The following is a 23,754-nucleotide window of genomic DNA, read 5'->3' on the forward strand; positions in this document are numbered from 1 at the left end:
TGGCACCTGTCTGTTTTTGTTAAGAATCAAATTGTATTGCATCTGTTGATTAAATAAATGTTATGTCAGAACTGAAATGTTGCTTTTTCCCTAGGGTATAAAATATATCCAAATGAAATTGCTGATTTAAAAGACCAGCGGGGCATCAGGGTGGCACAGTGGGTGTCACAATCACCTCACAGCAATTTCCAAGTTGCTGGCATTTCAAGAAGGAAGTTGGCATTTCTATATACATTATATACATTACATACATTATTATTCCACTTGTTGCTACTCTTGAAGGCACTGACAGACAGGAACAGGGTTGAAAGTAAAGTCAGCAGGGTGGGAAAATGTATCTCTCAAGAAGCAAGCTTAGAGATCTTAGGTCTACGAACACATGATTAGATAGAACTACAGTTGTGAGGGATAGTTTGTAAAGCGCACCAGGAGCTAAACATTTACTTACGCAACATTGTCTTTTGAAGATTTGAGGTTTCAAAGCTCCTCTTCTGTCCACGTCCAGTCTAGTTAAATGGTGATGCAAGCCTGTTTGTTAAAACATGGCTTAGCATTCTTCTTACAGTGTCCTGTAATTTGTGTCCACCCAGAAGTGATAGCTGGCAAATCTAATGAAAATAAATATCAGTATCTAAATTCACAAGACAAAACGTTCAGTTATGTAAATGGAATATTGCGAAATTTGATTGATATCTGAGAGGTTGCTTGCCTTTTTTTGTCATTCTCTGTTGACTTTAATTATCAATAACTGAAAAAATCTGAAGAAACAAATCATGCAAATATATCAAAACCGTATTCTTAGATACTTTCTGGTGTCATGATGTAGATTATGATCAAGATTAAGCATTTGAATATTATTTATGTCCATTTACATTAGTTTGTCTTTAATCAAATGAGAATCAAATGGCTATTAAATATAAAAAGTTTACTTGGTTCCTCCGCCCCATTAACAAAATCCTAGGACCACTCCTGCTGTAGTCTCCTACAGTTTTAAATAATAGTTTAAGATTCAAACATCTAGTGTGTTCTAGACCTAAAACAAGTGAAACGGAATTGTAACTACATTACTGAACCCACCAATCTGCTAGTCCCAGCCTCAACATCCTGCAACATTCTCTCAAGAGCATGAAAGTCATCTAGTGACTGTTCTGGAAAAGTGAAGCTGCTTTCTGCTTGAAGCAGAACGGGTACTGGCGCTCCCTGTAACTGCTGTATCATTGCCCTCTGTTCTCGAAGCTCATTTTTAATTTCCAAGAAAACCTTTAAAACGAATGTGAGATTGACAGATTTGTGCAGCGGCAGCAATAATGTGGATGTACCAGTCTGTTTTGGTTAAGAAGGAGTTGAGCCGAAAGGCAGAGCTTTCGATTTACCGGTCAATCTACATTCACCTATGGTCAAGAGCTTTGGGTCATGACTGAAGGGAAAAGATCTTGGACACAATCTGCCGAAATGAGTTTACTTCACAGCGTGGCAGGGCGCACCCTTATAGATATGGTGAGGAGCTCTGTCAACCGGGAGTAGCTTGGAGTAGAGCTCAGCTAAGGTGGCTCGGGCATCTGTTTCGAATGCCTCCTGGATGCCTACCTAGGGAGGTGTTCCAGGCATGTCCCACAGGGAAGAGGCCTCAGGGAAAACTCAGGACACGCTGGAGGGACTATGTCTCTTAGGGAATGCCTCGGGATCTGGATCTCGGGATCTGAAGCAAGTGTCTGGTGAGAGGGAAGTCTGGGGTTCTCTCCTAAGACTGCTGCCCCTACAACCCCGGCCCCAGAAAAGTAGATGGAAATGAATGGATGAACTTAAAATGTTCCTCTTAAAGAGGAGACAACTTTGCAAAGAAATTAAGTTAATCAATTAGTTAATAAATATTGTAGAGGGAGAAAATCGTAAGCTAATTTCTGTCTTTAGTAATCGGTTTAGATAAAAAAAACAAAAAAAAAAATACATACATACACACACACACACACACACACACACATATATATGTCTTGTCCAATGTCTTGTACAAGTAGCGCTAGACAATATCCTTGCAGTTTTGGTGCCCAGTAACAGCTGTCAGAAATGCAGATATGTTGTCAAGAGGGCCAAATGCTTCATACTCCTCTACAAGATGAATCACCTGGTGAACATTGAAAACGACTTCATCTGTGCTGTACAGCTTGCTGTAATGTTTCACAAATGATGACAAAATCCAATTTCTATCATTGAACCAGGAAGGCCAGCAGAAAAGAGCATAAACTTGTTGTAAATTTCATTTTCGACAAATCCTCTTAAAACAATGGGCCCAGTATGGATCATGAACTGATGGAACTCTGGCCTTCCATCTATCTACCTCTGTCAACGAACAAGGCTTCCTGGCAAATTCTTGAGGCATAAAAGGACGGAGAGCACAAGTCTGTCTGATATCATTAGAATTTGCTGTGATGACAACCTTGTTCGTTGCTATTTCTCTTTCATCCACATTTGAATTAGTCTTCTTGTCACTCCGAGACATTAATTGTGCATGTAATCAACTGGGAACTGGGTTATCATATTTACTACTCCAGTGAAGGGGCTTAATCCATAACCAAAATGGTGTTCTTCGTTAGTCATCGTCCGTACGTAAAGGTCAGTTTCAGGATACATCATTTTATTGGACCACACTCACAGTCTGGGATCTTTAGTGATCTGTAAACCAGTTGCAGACCAAAGCAGCCCTATGGAAACTAATATTGTCCCATATAATGACGTATCTGGTGTGCTCTGGTCTCTGAACATGAGTGAGTATGTCCCAGAATTCAATAATGTGTGCAGTGTTATAAGGCCCTAAGGTTGCATGATGGTGAACAACACCATTTTGACTGATAGCTGCAGTTACCACCACGTTGTCCTGGGACATTGATTATGGCACGGTGTCCAATAATGTTCCTGCCACGTCTCCTTGTTTTAGTGAGGTTAAAACCTGCCTCATCCACAAAAAGCTGCTCATGACCCATGGCATCTGCCTCCAGCTCCATCACTCTCTGGATAAGACAAAACAAATGCAGCACAGCAGTACAGTATGCACCTTCAGATTACAGTAAATACCAATGATACTATAGCTTACTTGCACATAGTCATATCGCAGTTGTTTTACACGTTCACTGTTTCTTTCAAAAGGGACTTCCCGGCGTATCTGCATTTGACTGACTGGGTCGGAATTAAACCTCTATCTTATGTATAGCCTTGTGGACCGCGTGTGTGCAAAGAGTGCAAAGTGTTAAAAATTAACATCATAGTTAAAATCCCGACTTGTACGAATAGTCTGATATTATGACTTGATGTATTTTAATAATGTTACTTTTTATCACCAAAACAAGACATATTTGTTCACAAAATGTTTGTTCGGATGTCAGACCAACGTTAAAACAAAACACGCTACAAGAAGAGAACATTTAAAAACTATCATCTATAACGTTAACTGCATCACCCTGGAATCGAACCCATTATCTCTGCATGGTAGTGTGGAACTCTCACCGCTCCACTAACTCACTTGAAGCCTCAACTCTACAATGTAGGGTTTAAAACCTTAATTTGCATAATGTTCGTTGCTCGAGCTGTTCCAAAAGCAATACATAAAAATGGCCACTAGGTGTCACTGTAGAGGCGGGTTTGAAACGTTTCGAAGCTTCGGCACATTTGCATTGACTGTTTCAGTGTTTCGATGAAGCCTCGCTTTGCCCACCACTACATCTGAGGTTCCCAGTCCTGTTTCTGGATGGACCCCAACACTACAGATTTTGCATGTCTCCTTTCTATGACAGCATTTTAGGTCTTGGAGTCTCTAATAATGAGCTAATGATGTGCATCAGGTGGATGGACAACGTCAACCGCCTTTGTGCTACTCAGTATGACAGGCTGATGGATGCAGACCAGCTGGATCCCAGATATTATAAGTATTTAAAATAGGCACTATCCTTATAAATAAACTGCATAGTTGCAATCTAAACAACTACATTTTCACCTAAAAAAGCCTCAAAAGTACATTATGTTGTCTAACAGGTGCAAAACTGTAGTGAGTTTATTGATCTGTTTTCACTATGTAGGCGGAGTAATACAGAAGGGTGAGGAGGCTGTACGAGATCTGATATTGCAGAATATCACACGGCTATCAGCCAATCAGATTCGAGAACCAGACAGAACTGTTGTATAACTATATATAAACACATAGACTAAATTCAGTACAATATAACTTTATTGCTCCCCACAGAGCCCAGATTAAAGGGTACCACACTGATGGTGCCAACAAAATACAACACAAAAATCAGGGTGATTGAAAAGAACAATAAGATCACAGTTATATTCTTAAAAGTGTAATAATTACAATAAATTTGCAGCAAGATTCATATAACGTATATTTCAATAAAAAAAGATGATGGGCCGCCAATACAGTAAAACAACAAGTAACAAGACGCATTGTATGAAGGCAGTAAATAGCATGTTTTCTTACACAGAAGCAGTGGTTCAGGGAGTTTGCATGGCGTTTTCACACTGGCAGTGAAAGCACATGTTCTTTTCAAAACCACATGCAGTGTGTGACCAAGACTGGCACATTGTGCACTGTGACCAGGATCGCCACTTCTTTGAAGCATTCTCCTTCTTGTGAACACTGCAGACACAGCACAACATGCCTCCATCTACCAAAGGAAAAACACAAATATTTTGGAGTTTAAGCCAGTTAGTTGACATCATACTCATCCCCACACTGTAAAACCCAAAAAGTTAAGGTAACTCAAACCATTTGAGGAAAACCGATTGCAATAAAGCATTTAAGTTCAAAACATTATCCTAATGAGTACTGTGAACTTAATCTATTTGAGTAAATGAAGCAATTTGAGCACAGTAAACCCCAATAAATGAACAGAACTCAACTTATTAGGTTTTACAGTACTCAGTTGGTTTAAGGCAACTCAAACTGTTTGAGGAAACTGATTACTACAAACTATTTGAGTTAAAGAGCCCATATTATACATGAAATAGGGTCATATGTAGGTTGTAAGGGTCTCCAACAACAGTCTAATATGCATGCAAGGTCAAAAAACACTTTGATGGTCTTATAATCTGCATTTATTTTTACCTAATGACTCCCATATGAATCGTTCAGCGATTCATTTGTTCCCAAACCCCTCCTCAGCGCGAAGCTAATCTGCGCTGATTGGACCGATGACAGCCTGCTGCGATTGGTCGACAGTGATAGACTTCAGCGCGAGACAGAGTGAAATGCCCAGCTGCTAATCAACAATATAAAAGTAGTCACAGTGCATACATGCTTCATAGTGTAAGGCTTTTTTCACACACAACCCTCCTCAGAAGAACTGGGGAGATCGACGCGAGTCTCCTAGCCGTCACACACTCTACCTGCTCTTTCTCTCTCTCTCTCTCTCTCTCACACACACACACACAAAACGCTCCTCAGAAGAACTAGGGAAAGCGACGCGAGTCTCCTGTCTCCTAGCCGTCACACACTCGACCTGCTCTTTTTCTCACACACACACACACAAACACAAACACACACACATCACGCTCCTCCTCAGAACTAGGGAGATCGACACCTCTCCTGTCTCCTAGCTTACGATCGCCATAGCAACGACAAACGGCAGTGGAACGCGAGCTCACAAAAGCATTTAACGTTAAATCCGTAAACAAAGCGGCACGCGTCGCGTTTTTAACGTGGCTTACATGCGATAAGAGAATATAAAGAGTAACCGCGTGTACTGTACCAGGTTAACAAGTAACAAAACACAATAAATACATAATTTGCAAGTTAAACGAGGCAACAATTTTAAATCGCACTTACTTACACTAGTGAATAAACCTCAACCACTGACTCTTCACAGTTTCATCTTTGGGTAGAGACTGTCAATATTATCCATCTGAGCACAGCGTGACTTCATTCGACCGGCGGCGTCTGTGTGTGTGTGTCTAGTGTTTTTTCTGTGTTAGTGGGCGGGGCCGCAGGTTTCAAATCTCCCTGGTTTGCGCGCGTAACTACTGGCGAGGCTTGTGTTTCGTGGCTGCGTCATCGCGAAACACCTAATGACTCGTTATCAAGACGACTCGTTTGAAGCACTATGAGTCGACTCTTTTATAGATGAATCAATAGTTTTAAACACTGTACACTTACAGATTTAAGCCTTAGCTGGATATTTCACTTCACTTAGAGCTGTGTTACACACTACATGGAAGGGCATTTTCAAAAACCCATAATATGGGCTCTTTAAAAAAACTAATCTATATGAGTCATATAGATATGAATCTATATGTCATATCCAAAATAACAAAGAATTGGAGGCTGACTTGTCGCAGTCTAATGTTTTTTTTCCCTTTTAACATATTTTAACATTGTAATTGGTTGAAATTGGTTTTTAATCTATAATGCAGATGGTCTTGGCCAGGTTCACTCTGAGGAAGAGCTCATTTGTCTCAATGGGACTTCCTGGTAAATAAAAAATAACCACAATGTGGAAAGATACCTTCATCTTCAGTCATCATGATGGCTACAGTAGTGGCTCTTTCTGGGGATTCTTCTTCCATCTGCTGTGCACCTAAAGTACATAAAACAAAACACAAACTCTCTGAATACAAACTTATTACACATTCCTAATTAATTTTGTAAACATTTATACTGTCAATAGTTAAATTAAAAAATAACCACAACGTGGACAAATACCTTTATCTCCAGTCATCATGATAGCTACAGCTGTTTCTATGGATTCCTCTTTTAACTGCTGTGTACCTAAAATACATAAAACAGCACAATAACAACTTTCGTAATACAACTTTTAAATCTTAACTCAATTTGTCAGCTTTTATACTGTAAATTAGATTAAAAATAGACAGTCAGATTAAAAATAGACAGTCCCATTACTTGCATCTAAATCACAAGAGCCAATTCAAAGCATAAAATACCAACCTTACATCTGCCGTTTAAATGTCACCTGCATCATTATTCATTCATTCATTTTCTTTTCGGATTAGTTCCCTTTAATAACCAGGGGTCGCCACAGCGGAATGAACCGCCAACTTATCTAGCATATGTTTTACGCAGCGGATGCCCTTCCGGCCGCAACCCAACACTGGGAAACATCCATACTAGATCAATATTGTATTCATAAATTTTAATTTCCAAACAAGTGAGCTTTTCTCTTTGTGTCAAATGTCAATGGCAGACTTCTCAGAACAGTAGTTTTATTTAAGCTCAGATTTAAACAATACCAAAAACTGATTGTAGCATTTGGCAAAATGTATGATGAGTACAAGAAATCCCATGTTCACACATGGCCTCTAGTATTTCTTCCACTGATTTTACCTGGATGCCATGTGCTGTGAATCGATAACAAGACATCAAACCATCACTCAAAGGTGAAAATTTCAATGTTTGATTTTATTTTATTGTTTCAAATAATGTGTACAGTGGTCAGATGTGCTGTGCAGTGATCACAGTTACATATCTAGTAAACGTTGCTTATGTTTAATGTTCTATATTTATTTAAAGATAGCTCAGCTTACCTTCTGCAGCCATGTGCTCTGACATTCCCTCTGCCATGGTAGTGGGGTTGCATTGTGCTCCATCTGATATTTTTTAGGAAAAACAAAATGAAACACTCGTGTAGCATGAGCATAACAAATAATTGGCCTTCTTGCATTACTGTAGAAAAATAATTAATCATACATTAGTATCGAAGGAATGAAATTGGCAGAAATTATACACATAGAATTTAATTAGTAAGTAGTGTGAGGAGCATAAAAAAAGATAAAATTGCCCTTTGTTATGGGCCACAGTCGCTAATCACATTCAGCTAAACAGCTAAAGGATATTCTGGAGAATTTAAAAAAAATTGTGTTGCATTATAATGACGAAACTGACCCCCCATTTACATTAATACGTTTTAGAACGAAAACGATTCACGGCCAAACTGGCGTTTCACCTAGTATTTCTGAAAAGATCTCCGCTGGCTGAGCGGAAAGATCATATACCACGTACTCTGATTCTGCACATTTGACTTATTGCTTGCCTTTAATTCCTATATTGTGTAAACTTATTGTATGTTGTACTTTTATAATGGCCATTACTGATTATTAATACTGATATTCAGCAAAGGGGGCAGGGTGTGTTTCATATTTTTCACTGAAAATGAAAGGAGGCAGTTATGTCATAGGCTCTGTTTTGTTATAAATATAAATAAGTAGCTACACGAGGTCTTAACATTTTTGGTGTCTGTTAAGTTGCTAATATCAAAATAGGCAGTTCCTTATATCATGTTTTCATTTTATTGCTAAAATAGTGAAACAACGTAGTCACGGTGATGCAAATGATGTTATAAAGTAGCCTACACTGTTTTTACCCGACGTGTCCTCGGGAGTTTGTTTTTCATATTAAACTTGCAAAGTCTGAACTTACATGGAGAGAATGCAGGACTGAAATTTGAGCACTTATTATTGAGGAAAAAGCTCCAATCAGATAGGCGAATGTCTGCAGCCATGCCTTTTCAAATGTCTCTGTTTTCCCCTGTCCACACTGACATGAAGCAGCAGCGTTTTAAAATGAAAATGGCCTCTTCAGCGTTTACAAAAAGCTCAGTTTTTAGGGCTCGAAAACTCCAGGGTAGTGTTGACAGATGGCATGACTATAGCAAAATGTATGAGTTTTAAAACTAAAATGTATTAGTGTAAACGGGGGCTGAAAAATAGTGTCACATACCAGCCTGATCTCACGAGAAAACGTAAGTATTTTACGTTTTGTCAGTTTAGTGGCTAATTCGTACGAGTTCAGTCGTACGAAATTGTACGATTTTAAAAAGGAGGCGTGGCACCTATCCCCACCCTTAAACCCAACCGTCATCGGGAGAGGAGCAAATCGTACTAAATTGTACGAATTAGATCATACGAATTCATGCGAATTAGCCACTAAATCAAAAAGTTACGAATTGCCGTGAGATTGTGTTGCACATACCTTATAAACTGTCAGACATCTTTAAGCTCAATCTGTTTCAATTAAATTTTATTTATATAGTGCCAATTCATAACCAAAGCTATCTCACAGTGTTTTTTTAAACATAGTAAGTCTGAACCCTACTTTTTATAATGTTATTAATGGATTTGTTAACTTCAGAATTCAAATTTCCTGATAATTTACCCACCCCATGTCATCTAAGATGTCCATGCCCTTCTCTCTAAGGATTAAGAGAGAAAAATTAAGAAAAACTAAGAACTATTCTCTTCGTAGTGGACTTGACCTTGCAAGTGTTTCCACCAGACCGCCTTTCATATTCTTCAAACAACTAACACTATATGTGCTACACCTTCCCTATTGAAGTTGTCCAGTAATACGGCGCCAGTTCAGTTTTCTTCCATAGTTTGAATAGGAAAGGTGTAGGACATACAGCGTAAGTGGTTTGATGAATATAGAAGATGGTCTGGCAACAGCAATTGCAAGGTGGGCATTAACATGATGGTTTCTCTAGACAAGACCCTTATTCCTTGTTTGGTATCATTTAAAGCTGCACTGAAACTGTAATTATGACCTTCAACGGTTTGGAGTTTGTTGAAGTCCACTATTAAGGGATTTTTATCAAAAACCTCTTTTTTTCGACTTGTAAAGAAAAAAAGAAGGACATGGACCTCTTGGATGACATGGGGGTGAGTAAATTATCAGGACATTTTAATTTGAAAGTGAACCAATTCTTTAACAAAGACCCATATGAGTAAGCACTTGGTGACAGAGGCGAGAAAAAACTTCCTTTTACGAGGTAGAAACCTCAAGCAGAACCACGGCTCAGGTTGGGCGACCATCCGCTTCGAGCAATTGGGGTGAAGGGCCAGAGAGAAATGCAATTGCCCAGCACTATACAAAGACTCACATGTAGGCCTGTTTTATTCTTTAGTTAACTTATTTTCCCCATTTTGCATAGAGACAAATGATCTGCCAAAACACAAGTGGAGAAACACAACCACTGGTAAGATCACTTACTTATTTCAAACCAAATTCCCTCGGCAGCTTTCAAAATGGCTTCCAATTGGTTTCTTCCATAAAAGGAAGGCTTCTTGAGGGTAAGGCTGTTGGGCAGTCCAGCAACTTTTATGGTCATGCCCTGATTCACCAGGGACTGGTAGGGGAGCCTTCCAGTACCCCCAGCCTCCTCTGAAAGACGAAGGCACACACACAAAGTTACACAGCTTAACAATTGTGACTCTCCCCTCTAGCTGATGTAGAGCTAGTGTACTAGCCAGGCTACAAACAGTGAATCTGGTAAGGTGTAATAATCTATTGGTTGATGGGCACATTAGATAAATGATTTATTTACTTAATAATAATATCATGGATTCATGAAGGAACATTAGGTTATCAGGATAAACAGTTTCTTTACATTATTTGACCATACACTTACTATATTTTTGGTTGAACAGATCTTGAACTTTTCCTACCAGCACACTGACTTGATCTTTGGTACTGGGTGTTGTGGCCGAGGAGCTGGCTATAGATGCAACAACAGACGACAATTCATTTCAGAAAACTGTATTATGTATATTCGCACTATTAAGAGTCCATCTCTGTGGATGTTCCTAAGCAATACCTTTGAAATGCGGTGCAAAGTTGTTCACTGTGTGCGTTGAGTCAAGGAAATCAGTGGCTCCCTTGCTGCTCAATTCATACACCTCTAAGCTGGATTTTTGGCGGTCAAACGACAAAATGGCTGTTTCCACACCCAAATCCTCAAGCTTGGACACCTTTATAATATTTAGATAAACAAGAAAACCACAAAAAAAAAAAAGTAAATCATTGAATAAACACAAAATAGACAAAAGCTACTTTTAAAAATCCAACACACGGTAAAGAAACGGCTCATAACAGGGTTGGGCAATGTATGAAAACAGTGTTGTCACGCAAGGCGATTAAGTGGTCAGGGTTACATTAACTATACCAGGCATGGGCAAACTCGATCCTCGTGGGCCGGTGTCCCTGCAGAGTTTTGAAACACTAATCAAACACACCTGAACACCCTAATTAGTGTCTTCAAGATCACTAGAAAGCTACAAGCAGGTGTGTTTGATTAGGGTTGGTGCAAAACTATGCAGGGACACCGGCCCTCCAGGATCGAGTTTGCCCATCCCTGAACTATACCTTAGCTGCGTTTACATAGAGTCCAATATCCAACTAATAATTTGACTCATAGCAATTTGTGACTACTAGCGCATCAATAGACCACCTTGATCTAAATAGACCAGCTTAACCAGTAGGAATTTAGTTTGAGAGGGTGGTTTAAGCCTATAACAGTTTCTTCAATGTGAGAATCTTTGATGTTGATAGCCTTGTATACAAAAATCAGCTGGAATACATTTATTTGATAATTCATTTGAAATAATGTTAAAAAAAATCTACATTGAAACAATCCAGTTGTCTGTCAAAATGTCCTGCTCACGTCACAATTGCTTTCAATCATCCTTGCATCGAATACTCTAACCAATGAAGCCTCTTTTCAATACCTCTAACTTTAGCTTCTTAAGGTGCATTTTAATTCGGGCATCCCTCATTTCAGGGCTAAGGGGTTGCCCGTGTGCCCTCAGTGCTGCTGCCTCTTCAATGTATTTCTGTTTTTCCTCTTCCCCTAACGTGGCCCACCTGCCCTTGATATCATTCATTGTGCCTAAGGACAAAATAATTGCACAGTAAGCGAATTACTTTAAAGTCAGCGTCTCTTTTTTAAAGTACATTCATACAATGACAATCTGTCCGACACACAAATTTTCTTGGGTTGTGAAATCCATTTCTCTATAACAACTCTGTCAAAACAAGATAACATGTAAAGTAGATGACCTGATGATTCTTTTTAAGACACACAGCAGTCTTAGGCACCGTTTACACTACTACATTTTTGTTTTATGCGCATGTCTGAGCTCCAGCAGGCAGCGGGTGCTTCGAACACATTTCTCCAGATGAGATGAGCGCAGGTCGGACAGTTCATCAAGGATCTTCTGCTGGATTTGATCTCACTATAGTTATTAAACATGTTATTTATTCATCTCGTCTCAATCTAATGACTCTTTGGTCTTTTGAATCTATTACTTGTTCTCAGGTAATGTGTTTTGGCTGAGGTAAAAGGTAAGTAAATATATTAATTTACTGTATGTAACCATGTACACTAATTCTGCATATTTAACTAATCGCTTGCCTATATTGTATAAACTTATAGTACTTTATACTTTTATAATGGCCATTATTGATTATTAAAACTGATTTTCAGCGGAATAGACAGGGTATGTTTCGTATTTTTCCACTGACAATTAATTAAGGCTTTATTATAAATATGTTTTGTTATAAATATGCATACAGTAAAGATGACGCTCATATAAATATGTAGCTACACGACGCCTCAACATCTTTTGTGTCTGTTAAGTTAATATTAAAATGAAAATTGACAGTTCCTTATTCACCTTATTCTCTGCGTACGAGTGGGCGCAGCCATTTGAATCATTTTGGCTTGAGACTTCCGGTCTCATTCACTTCCATTCATTTTTAAACGTTAAAAACAGCTCGTTTTGCTGCTTGGTGTTGCAAACTGATATTTTCTTATTATATTATTCTATTTTGTCTGTTTTGTCATGCAAACACTTGTTTGTAGAGTAAGTAGTTTGACCGTTTTCTGCCGTTTATTATTCCTAGTCATATCTCCCATAGGCAGCTGAATCGGAAGTTCCAAAACAATCGCTAAAACGCGCACACTTCCGCATTGAAGAATAAGATCAATATCATGTTTTAATTTTATTGTTAAGTGCCACAACGTAGCCAGGATAATGCGAATGAGGTTATAAAGTAGCATACACCGTTCCCTTTGAAGATTTACCCGACGTGTCCTCAGGACTTTGTCTTACATATCAAACTTGCGAATCTAATATTGTGCACCTAATATTGAGGAAAAATCCCCAATCAGATAGGCAAATGTCTCCAGCCTTCGTTTTCCCCCCATCCACACTAACACGGAGCAGCCGTGTTTTAAAATGAAAACGGCCTCTTCAGCATTTTTAAAAAGCTCAGTTTTCAGCAGTCAGGGTAGTGTGGACAGAAGTCGTAACCGTAGCAAAACTTATGCATTTTAAAACTAAAATGTATTAGTGTAAACGGGGCCTTACACTGATGAATGCAACTTGCGAGAGTTAAGTACTTGCCAAATACTACCTTGAACATCTGTTTCACAACCTTTGTGATGTACAACAACAAACAATTTACAGTAGTATAAAAAATGAAACGCATTCGTTAAATATAGTCTCTCACCTTTGTTTCTAAATACATCTCTACAAAAAAGATTATAAGGAGACAGCTCTCTGATATGAGCTTTGACCTTTGATGGCCGTGGCTCAGTGGAAGCTTTTGTAATTACAGATCTTTTGTAATTACCGATCCAGTTCTGAAAAAGAAAGAATAACGAAAGTATTAGACATGGGGTGCTTTATCCTGTTCCCGGAGATCTACCGACCTGCAGACTTTAGTTCCAGCCCTGCTCCAAGACAGATGTCTGTAATTATCAAGTGCTACCTAAGAGCTTGGCTGTTTCTCAATTCCAAGAACGCAGAGAATGGATTCCCGTTCTTGTGAAGACCAGTCTGGCCAAGTCATCTCGGAAGAACGAACTCGGGAGACCGCAAGAACAGAGAATGCATCCTCTGAGTTATGAGATGCTGCGTTCTTCCTGATGGTCACATGACCTCTGCGCATTATTAACTGAAAATTATTTAAATATTACAGCATTCATACAACGATGTATTGTTTTTTCCCCTTTTCAATAAATATAACATGCAGAAAAACCTTACAAATACACTTTTCCCAATACAAATAAAACAGATTTTAATATGGATTTCGGCAAATAAACACCTTTAATGTGTTTATGCCTTTATTAAAATTTTCATGGTAATGTTTACTTTCACCGTCTAATTTAGGGAAATGCCTGAAATAAATAAGTTACATCTCTGAACTTTAATAATAAATCTATATAAAATGCTGCGCTTCTCGCCTCCTTTATTCAGCCACAATGACTTCTGGGACTTCTTAAGTGAGTTCTGCACTCAAGTCTGCATTGGTGCATCCTCGATATCAAAAACACATGCGGGAACTTTCTCGATCCTCCGTTCTTGAGTTTTGGAACTGAACTTTGGCGGTTGATGATGACGTTACACGAGGACGCAAGATCGCTGAAAAATGCATATTGAGAAACAGCCATTATTTAGCTGGTTCAGGTGTGTTTGATCAGGGTTGGAGCTGAACTTTATAGATCTCCAGTAACAGGATTAAGCACCCCTGTATTAGACTAATTAAACTGAATGTTAACAAAACACTTAGGCCCAATCCCAAATCTACCCCTTAGCCCTTCCCCCTACCCTTTGATTTGCATGTTCACACGAAGGGGTAGGGGTGTCCCAATTCTCTTAAGCTTGAAGGCGTAGGGCTAAGGGGAAGGTGTAGATACCCCTTCGAACTGAGATTTTTCAGGACCACACTCGAAACCAAGGGGTAAGAAAATCCCCCAGAATACACCAGCCACAACGGCTGAATAGCTGCACCCGGAAGTAAGGAGATCCACAAATTAGTATTTTGTCATTATTACGAATTTTTACAACAAACAAGTATATGTTTTTATATATACTGTAACTGAGGACACGGGTGGTGAGGGAGGTGTCGCGGACGCCGCCCTCTCCATTCTGCCACCCTAGGCGCGGATATAACTGCTGAAGACGCGGGTGGTGAGGGAGGTGTCGCGGACGCTGCCCTCTCTATTCTGCCCCCTAGGTCGCCTCTATGGACGCGCCGGCCGTAAACATAATATATGCCTTCAGTGATTTCCTGAAGATAAGTGCTAAAGAATAACACAACTGGAATAACTACATCAGTCGCTATCGTCTGATCTCATATGAAGCAAGGGATCGTGAATCAAGATGACATATGATGATGTGTGCAGGTGTTGTAGTGGTGTCCAATTTCTTAGGGGTAAATTTTTAAGCCCTTCCCCTTCACTCTGTTTTAAGGGCAAGGGGTAGGGGTACAAAAATAGAATTGGCATTGGACCTCAAATCATACAAGCAGTTCAGCAGAATGCTATATTTATTTAACATCTTGATTGTTAGTGTGACACTAAAGTCAAGCTTACCTCTATGACACTGGTGTCCAAACCCATAGCTGATGCAGCTCTTGTTATTAATGGTGAGCCGACATGCTTCATTCCCTCCTGAAAAAAAGATATCAAGGTCTCCCTCTGCTCTGGGTTAATATGCGTTCTCTCTTGTTGGATAAAAACAAAGAAACAATAAACTAGTCAGTAATAAAAAACAGTGTTGCAGATCATACCATCATTCTGACACACTTGTCTAATGCTTCTAGATTAGCATCTGTACGACTTACCTCTCTTAGCCATCTTCAACCTAAAACATAAACAGACACAGTCAGACTTGTGAATGAGCTCTCTCTCTAAACAGCTCAAAACCAATTTTGAATTGTTCAACATAGACATGGAGCATGGAAGTAATAAAACAAACTTACCACAGAACTCCTTGCAACCTGCTGGAAATGGTAAATGGAGAAAAAAGTTAGGTAAAGCGATATTAATGTTTTCACAAGCAGGCAGACCTGTGACTTTGGCTTTAATTTTCTGAGTTCAGTGTTGAGAAGAGCAATATATGTGACACACAGAGACACCACAGTCCATTTTGGGGACATTCTAAAATGCTTAACGTCAAAAAAGCTTGACATGGCTTAATGCAGTGTTTCCCAACCCTGTTCCTGAAGGCACACCAACAGTACACATTTTCAACCTCTCCCTAATCAAACACACCTGAATCAACTTATCATAACATCAGAAGAGACTCCAACACCTGAAGTTAATGGGTCAGAAAAGGGAGACATCCAAAATATGTACTGTTGGTGTGCCTCCAGGAACAGGGTTGGGAAACACTGGCTTAATGTACCTAAACATCAACCAGAGAAACACAAATTTCTGTCAAACTTTAATTGTTCTTTTTACAGTAGTTGGGGTTAATTACGAGTCCTAGTTCCCTAGGGAGAGGGAAAAGCATCACATTAAGTGTTTCCTCGCACATTAAAGTCTATTAAAAGGAAAATAATCGTGAGATTAGTATCATGAATCGTATCGTATCGTGAATCAGTTGAATCGTTACATCTCTACTCGTAAGGTTTAATAATAAATATTATATTGGTTGTTGTGTTCAGTGTTTGTATTAAAGCATTTTAGTTTTCCACTAACCCCTACATTTTCACATTTTAAAGCTGCAAATATCTTCAAAGCAGTCAGTCGGTAGCGAATAGTGTGTGTTTACGGATCTTCAGGTTAAAATTAGTTCATGTTCCAGTTCATTTTGTTCCTCCACTTCGAATTTTTTATCATTTATTTAAAGAACAAATAAAAACATTTTACTATACAAAATATATACATGCCAGGGGGTAATTATCAATAAAATATAGATATACAAAATGTACATATGTAATAATTAAATAAATATATTAACCCTTTGACTGCCCGCTCTACCAAACGGTTGACCATATTTCGACTGTTTTAAATAATGACCGTTAAAGTCATTTACAGAATGACTGTTTTCAATAATGGTTTAGATGCACACAGCATTGTTGGTTTACAAAAGAAATGAAACATAATCCTGTTGAATCAGGGTCTCCTCCGTCCATTCCATATCCATTTTCAAACAAAAAAAGGAAAACTAAGAAAACGGACATTTTTCGATTTTCGTTGTTTAAATTTAGGGTAGGAAAACGGATAAGTGACTTTAAAATTCATTACACACATGTAGGCGATGCTGAAATGCCCCTTTTTCCTCAGATTGGGCTTTCTTGTTTAGAGAGTTTCTGATGCTGGTAATATACAAGCATATTTCAGTCATCAATACCTTAAAATTTGGTTTATTAGTAAATTTACATTCATGAATGTAAATTTTGGGTAACAATAAAAGTAAATTAAATAAAAACTATTTCCCTCTTGATTAGGATAGACAGTAAAGCCAAAACACACTTCCCATAATGATGAAAGAGGTTTTGAACACTGGAAATTGTTATTAATAAATTTTAGCAGCACCTTACCCCATAAGTTGACCGAGTATGTACAATGCCAAAATAAGTGTAAAACCCAGCCTGATCTCACGAGAAAACGTAAGTATTTCACGATTTGACAGTTTAGTGGCTAATTCGTACGAGTTCAGTCGTACGAAATTGTACGATTTTAAAAAGGAGGCGTGGCACCTAACCCCACCCCTAAAGCCAACCGTCATTGGCGGATGAGCAAATTGTACTAAATTGTACGAATTAGATCGTACGAATTAGCCACTCAATCAAAAAGTTACGAATTGCCGTGAGATTGTGTTGTAAAACCATCTCCTCATATTCATTCCAAAAATACAATCCCACCTCTAAGTAACATATAAGTCTCTGAAGGAATTGAACCAGTTGAAAACTAGCTGGGTTTTTGAGATTTTGTAATGAGAAAGGAATTCATAATAAGAAAAAGAGTATACTGTCTTTATTATATAACTGACTAACAATTTAATTCTGTTGTCAAACCAATTTAAAAAAAGAGAGATTTGTGTTTGTATAAATTGTGTGTATAAAATGAAATAGCGATGTGGGGAGAAATTATGCTTGTATATCAATGACCATGATAGGAGCACTTGTTTGTGGAAGGCAGATAACTTAACTGGAGTTTTGTCTATACCCCTTGAACTACCCCACCAAGAAAATATTGAACTCCTAATGTCGCTAGATAACACTTTTTTTTTTAACACATCCCATAATTTCTAAAATATCAGCCTCTACCAAATGGTTGATAAGTCAGTTTATGGTAAAAGTACTGGAATTAATACATATACTATGAAAAATCGGTGTAAAATTGGTGTAAATTGGTGTAAGACCAATTTATTTAAAAAAATTATATAAAATAAATCATTTTTGAATACTAAATCATCTTTATTTTTTGAAGTATGCCATAAAATATTTCAGATTCTCATTTAATATGTTTTCTTGTTTTACAATAAAACCAAAATCAAGTGTAGTACACTATAAAAAGTGATTACTTACTTAAAGCAAGTAAACCAATGGCCTTAAAAGCAACAAGCTGACTTTACAAAAATAAAGTAAACCCATTGTAACTTGGAAGCTGACTTACTTTTTATAATTATGCTTATTGTACTCCCGTTTTTAAAGTCAACTAATCCTTTTTTACAGTGTCAGACTATTTTAGCACATCTGTTTTCAAATAACTACTGCAATTATTACAATATTACATATTTAGTGCTTCATTAAGTTTATAAAATCTACAATTAGAGTCTGTAATAAATTTAAAAGACTGGAGTTTGGATTTTAGTTACTGTCATTTTGCTAGATACAGAAAAGCTGAATATATATATATATATATATATATATATATATATATATATATATATATATAAATAAATATATATATATATATATATATATATATATATATATATATATATATATATATATTCACAGTATGTCTGATAATATTTTTTCTTCTGGTGAAAGTCTTATTTGTTTTATTTCGGCTAGAATAGAAGCAGTTTTTAATTTTTTAAAATCCATTTTAAGGTCAAATTTTAAGGGGGCTAGCTAATTATTTTGTAAACCAACCATGCTGTGTAGTGTGAATCATTATTTAAAACAGTCATTCTTCAAAACAGTCATACTATGGTCATCCATTTGGTAGAGCAGGCAGTCAACGGGTTATAATTACACATTAAAATAAAACGAAGACCACCAATATTTGATAAAACATAATGATCTCCGCTTTGAAGTGCACATACGAATGTACTCCCGCGTATAACTTGAAACAAAGGACATTCAGCCAGTCTAATTAATTTCACCCATGATTTCCCCTGTCCTTCGTCTTTCTGGAAATAGTGGAAACTGAGGTAAGGGTGTCGTTTTTTTTAGTTTGAGCAGGCGGGAACGCTACAATAACAGCGACGAGACGACTCTGCCATTGTTTCTTTACTCCGTTGCAATGAAACCGGATGTTGTTTCGCTTAACGTTACCGGATCCAGAAAGTGTGATAAAAGCCTAGTAGCAACGTTAATGCTCACATAAATCATCTAAAGTAACCACAGGTTTATAACTTAACGTTTACAAACGCAATTCCAACACGGTTATTTCATGTAAATAGTCACGCCACCTTAACACACATTATTGTTGTCGATTTATTGACTAATTAATTACAGTTTACATGCTCATTTCAATGATCTTACCTGAAAATGTCAACTGGAAAAACTGCACGGTCGCGACGTTCTGGAGTCTTCTCTATGAGTGCAGCTGATTAACCGTGTATATGGATGATAACAGCCCTCTGAACCTACCAGCAGGCGCAGAAGGTATGGAAGGCCCCTACTGGCCCATATTTATCAGCTGATAACTAATGATAACGCCCATTCAAGGGTGACCAGATGTCCCGTTTTTTTTCCAGAGGAAAGTATGGAGTCAATCTAGGGCCATACTTGCAAAATAAAAGAAAGTTTTACAAACAAAAAAATAAAGTATTGAGCAAAGAATAAATAAATAATTGCAAATCTAAAAAAAATCACAAATCAAAAATTAATGTTTGAGAAAAAAAATTAATTTTGCTAACAAAAAAGAACTGCAAATAAAAATCATTCATTCATTTCTTTTCTTTTCAGCTTAGTCCCTTTATTATTCCGGGGTCACCACTGCAGAATGCACAACTTATCCAGCACGTTTTATGCAGCAGATGCCCTTCCAGCCGCAACCCATCTCTGGGAAACATCCATACACGCCTGTCAGGATCAGCAGGCTACCGCAGAAACGCCATTGGAAATGCTGGAGTAAAATAAATATCAATATTTTAAAGACATGGCAAGGAAAAAGGTAATTGAATGCATTGCTTCTTGTACATTCTGAGACCCACTTTATAGCGTACATCATTTAGGCAGTGAAGATAGTTGATTTTTAAAGAAAACAGACCTGAAACATGCAATTTTGTAACGACTTACAGTTCACCGGAACCGTTTGACCCAGGTTACTGACAAATTAAAAGTCCACCTGCATGCTTCTGCATATACCTGCATTGCAATGCTCATTTTGATTAACTTTTAAGTTAACCATGAGTTTTCAATGCTGTTTTCTCTTTGCACTTCACGTTTCTGTGTTTCAATGTGACTTTGTGGAAAGAAAATAAAAACTGCTTTTATTCTAGCCGAAATAAAACAAATAAGACTTTCTCCACCCCGCTGAAAAATCCAGCTTAAACCAGCCTAGGCTGGTTGGCTGGTTTTAGCTAGTTGACCAGCCTGGTTTTAGAGGGGTTTTGGCCATTTGCAGGCTGGTTTCCTGCCATTTCCAGCCTGGTCTTGACCAGCTAAATCCATGTGAAAATGACCAGCTAAATCCAGCTAAAACAGCCTGGTTTAAGCTGGACATAGCTGGTTTTGGCTGGGCTCCCAGCCAGTCTAGACTGGTCAAGCTGGTTTTAGCTGGTCATCATCCAGCCTGAACAGCTAAGACCAGGCTGGAAATGGCTGGAAACCAGCCTGGAAATGGGCAAAACCCCTCTAAAACCAGCCAACCAGCCTAGGCTGGTTTAAGCTGGATTTTTCAGCAGGGCAGAAGAAAAAATATTATCAAACATACTGTGTAAATTTATTTGCTCTGTTAAACATAATTTGGAAAATATAAAAAAAAAAGAATAAAAAAAATTAAAAGGGGGGCTAATAATTCTGATTTCCACTGTTTATGGCCCTAGATTGACTCCATAAAAGTCCCTTATTTTCTTGCTTATTTAAACCAAACTAAATGTGTTTTTTTTAAACATACTAATATTTTAAAGTTACTATAAGCACAACTGTGGCCTGTTATTTAGTTTATTAGATGTCATGAAAATAATAATATCTTAAACTATACATATTTAAAGAAATCTATAGGAATATGGATAACTTTTAAAATGCAAAAGTGGGTGGAAATTGTTCAAGTTGCATTAGGATTATCAAAATGGCTACTGTATTAAAAATAATATGTTTCAGTTGAGGTATTAAGATGCAGCCTAAAATAATCAAGTTATTTCATGTCATTTATTTTTTATGTATATGTTTGAATAAATAAATAAAAACCCTACGATGCCATTTTGTCCAGGTGTGATACGCTATCTTTAACACACTGCTGAATAGATTACAAGTTAGGTGGATTACCTTTTTTATTAACTCAATGCCACAAGAACAAGAGGTATTACATTTCACATGGTTTTCTGAAAGAGAAAATATTTTTTAAAAATAAAATAAAGTTAAATTACATTTGAAATGAAATGTTTTCAGAGCATTACATGTTTTTGGTGCTTTTTTTGTTTTGTGATTGTTCTAAAAGATTTAAATTTGAAGTCATTCACAAAATGGAAAACGTTTGGTTTACAATGAGCCAACGTTTTCTTATATATATGGTATTTTCCTAACAGCATAAACAAATTAAAAATGTGTTGTCCTTTACATTTCTCATTATCAGAATATAACAGTACAAGAAATAGACAAATTTCTATCCCTGAAAAAAAATCCAGCTTAAACCAGCCTAGGCTGGTTGGCTTGTTTTAGCTGGTTGACCAGCCTGGTTTTAGAGGGGTTTTGGCCATTTCCAGGCTGGTTTCCAGCCATTTCCAGCCTGGTCTTAGCTGGTCAGGCTGGAAAATGACCAGCTAAAACCAGCTTGACCCGCCTGGTTTAAGCTGGACATAGCTGGTTTTGGCTGGGCTCCCAGCCTGGCTAGGCTGGTCAAGCTGGTTTTAGCTGGTCATTTTCCAGCCTGACCAGCTAAGACCAGGTTGGAAATGGCTGGAAATGGCCAAAACCCCTCTAAAACCAGGCTGGTCGACCAGCTAAAACCAGCCAACCAGCCTAGGCTGGTTTAAGCTGGTTGTTTCAGTAGGGTTTACGCTTCATTTTTTTTTGTAAATAAACAATTCAAAATATTTCCAAAATATTCTTGAGTACATACCGTGAAAAAAAGATGCAAAATTGTTTCTTTTTCTTAACCACAAAATTCACACACATAAACAAACAGTCTGTGGTGGACACGAACAGCGTCAAACGACACATCTTCAAGGGCACGAAACAATCCCGCCCCTCACAAACACGATTGGTTTGTTTGTTCATTATCGGCACCCCATTGGATGAAATAATTACAGCGTCAACGGTTAAGGAAGACGTCCAGACTGGTGAGGAAAACGTGCTTCCTGTTTATGGTGTCTTTTAGCGCAAAATAAGCCTTGTTCTTAAGATAACACTCATGTTGTTGAAATGTGTATCAGAGTTAGGAGTAAACTAAGTAAATGCGTTAAAGAGCTTTAACGTTACATGTATCAAACAGACAGGCGTGCATGTTTTCTTATTTATTAACATACAGCGCCTATATAGCTAGATTCTGTCATGTGCAGCCGTTTCTATAAATGCTCTGCTGCAAGGGAAATGCTTTTAATAAAAGTATCCCTGTTGGTTTCTGATTTATCAAAGCGCTTTGGGTCAGTGTAGGTTGGCTGGTCCCTGTTGTTGCCACCGATTTGAATTTATGTTTGTGTAGGTATTATATTTATCCATATATATCCATATATTATTATTAAGTCACGTTTTTTTAAATGGGGAAAGTCCAACACACGCCTGAAGTAATGAAATGGATAGTTTGTCTCAGAGTAGCAACATTACAGAGTAGGCTAACTGACTGCAGTTTACATTAATAAACACAAGATGTCGCCCGAACATTACGAGTTAATTCTATTAAAATTACTCTACATGAGCAATTCCATGCAAATGTCAACCTTACCATGAAAAGAAATACGTTATTACCAAAATAGCAAAAGTTTTTTTGTGTAGGATTGTATTTTACAGTACTGTAAAATACTCAAAAATGTCTCTGTCAATGTTCTCAAACAATTATATTGGATTTACCAAACTCGCACAAGTGGCAACTTCACATCCGCCACATCCACAACGAAGCTTTTTTCCCCCCCTAATAAATACAAAAATGTCAAATAAAATCAATCATGTTTGTTCGATAATGAGTCAGCTCATATCCTTTTGATTAGCATTGTTTCTTTTGGGTTGTGCAGTTTAATCAGTGGTGGTAAGAGTACTGAAAAATCATACTCAGGTAAAAGTACCATTACTTGCCTAAAAATGTAGTGCAAGTAGAGTAAAAGCATCTGTTGTAAATATTACTCAAAGTATGAGTAAAATGTAAACCTTTCAAGAGTACTCATGAGTATTACGCTGTAAAAAGCTGATGCACATAGATGTAATTTGTGGATGTGTGCAAACGTAACATTCTGTAGTGCATTTAATTATTGCTCAGCAGACACACACCACGTCATAAGACAATAATATTAGGTTAGATTTAGGTCGTGATGCCAGGTCACCAAAATTTAATATCTAGCCAGTGTCTAAGGACAAAATTATTCTGATGTCCAATAATGACGTTGATTTTAGGTTGTGTTAGAATGTGCTAAAAATTCAATTTCGAGGCAACATCTTAAACCAAAATCATATTGACGTCAAATACTGACATTTATTTATAAGATATGGCAACCAAAATCCAATGTCTGACAGACATCATATTAGTAACGGCCACACAACATCAAGCTGTAACATCATTACAGTTGATATTAGGTTGCACATTGACGTCGGCCTGACGTTAAGTTCTGACGTCAACCTGATTTTCATTT

The 23,754-nt window shown here is 37.7% G+C and overlaps 2 protein-coding genes and 1 long non-coding RNA gene across 4 annotated transcripts in view; 1 reads left to right on the forward strand and 2 right to left on the reverse strand.

Moving 5' to 3' along the window:
- Positions 1 to 4,198: 4,198 nt before the first annotated feature.
- Positions 4,199 to 19,607, reverse strand: zgc:113176 (uncharacterized protein LOC554708 homolog). 2 transcript variants are annotated; one of them, XM_056477733.1, is made up of 13 exons: positions 19,292 to 19,607; positions 15,548 to 15,565; positions 15,410 to 15,429; positions 15,159 to 15,289; positions 13,292 to 13,424; positions 11,506 to 11,666; positions 10,596 to 10,749; positions 10,410 to 10,496; positions 9,992 to 10,162; positions 7,531 to 7,593; positions 6,692 to 6,757; positions 6,495 to 6,566; positions 4,199 to 4,658 (listed from the first exon to the last, which is right to left on the reverse strand). In XM_056477733.1, the coding sequence occupies exons 3-13, from the start codon at positions 15,420 to 15,422 to the stop codon at positions 4,486 to 4,488; spliced, it is 1,224 nt and encodes a 407-aa protein (XP_056333708.1). In that variant the 5' UTR covers positions 15,423 to 15,429; positions 15,548 to 15,565; positions 19,292 to 19,607; the 3' UTR covers positions 4,199 to 4,485. The 2 variants fall into 2 exon arrangements, with proteins under 2 accessions (XP_056333708.1, XP_056333707.1); XM_056477732.1 differs by having other exon boundaries at positions 15,548 to 15,568.
- Positions 19,608 to 19,765: 158 nt separating this feature from the next.
- Positions 19,766 to 22,136, reverse strand: LOC130244232 (uncharacterized). Its single transcript, XR_008839215.1, has 3 exons — positions 22,035 to 22,136; positions 21,242 to 21,297; positions 19,766 to 19,877 (listed from the first exon to the last, which is right to left on the reverse strand). It is a non-coding gene; the product is annotated as an uncharacterized LOC130244232 (long non-coding RNA).
- Positions 22,137 to 22,219: 83 nt separating this feature from the next.
- tfb1m (transcription factor B1, mitochondrial) overlaps positions 22,220 to 23,754 on the forward strand; it is a 63,746-nt gene continuing 62,211 nt past the window's right edge. Inside the window, exon 1 of the mRNA XM_056477617.1 lies at positions 22,220 to 22,254. The gene's annotated coding sequence lies outside the window, so the exon portion shown is untranslated. The remainder of the gene's footprint in view (positions 22,255 to 23,754) is intronic.

Source organism: Danio aesculapii, chromosome 17 (assembly GCF_903798145.1).
Source record: "Danio aesculapii chromosome 17, fDanAes4.1, whole genome shotgun sequence".
Classification (NCBI taxonomy): Eukaryota; Metazoa; Chordata; class Actinopteri; order Cypriniformes; family Danionidae; genus Danio; species Danio aesculapii.

Bases quoted from the DNA above. Each gene is read 5' to 3' on its own strand.
- zgc:113176 (XM_056477733.1), bottom strand. The intron at 10,750-11,505 runs GTATTGAAAAGA...AATATTATAAAG, and splicing joins TTAAGAAGCTAAAGTTAGAG to GTGTCCAAGCTTGAGGATTT. The intron at 10,163-10,409 runs GTAAGTGTATGG...TTCGTCTTTCAG, and splicing joins TCTGTTCAACCAAAAATATA to AGGAGGCTGGGGGTACTGGA.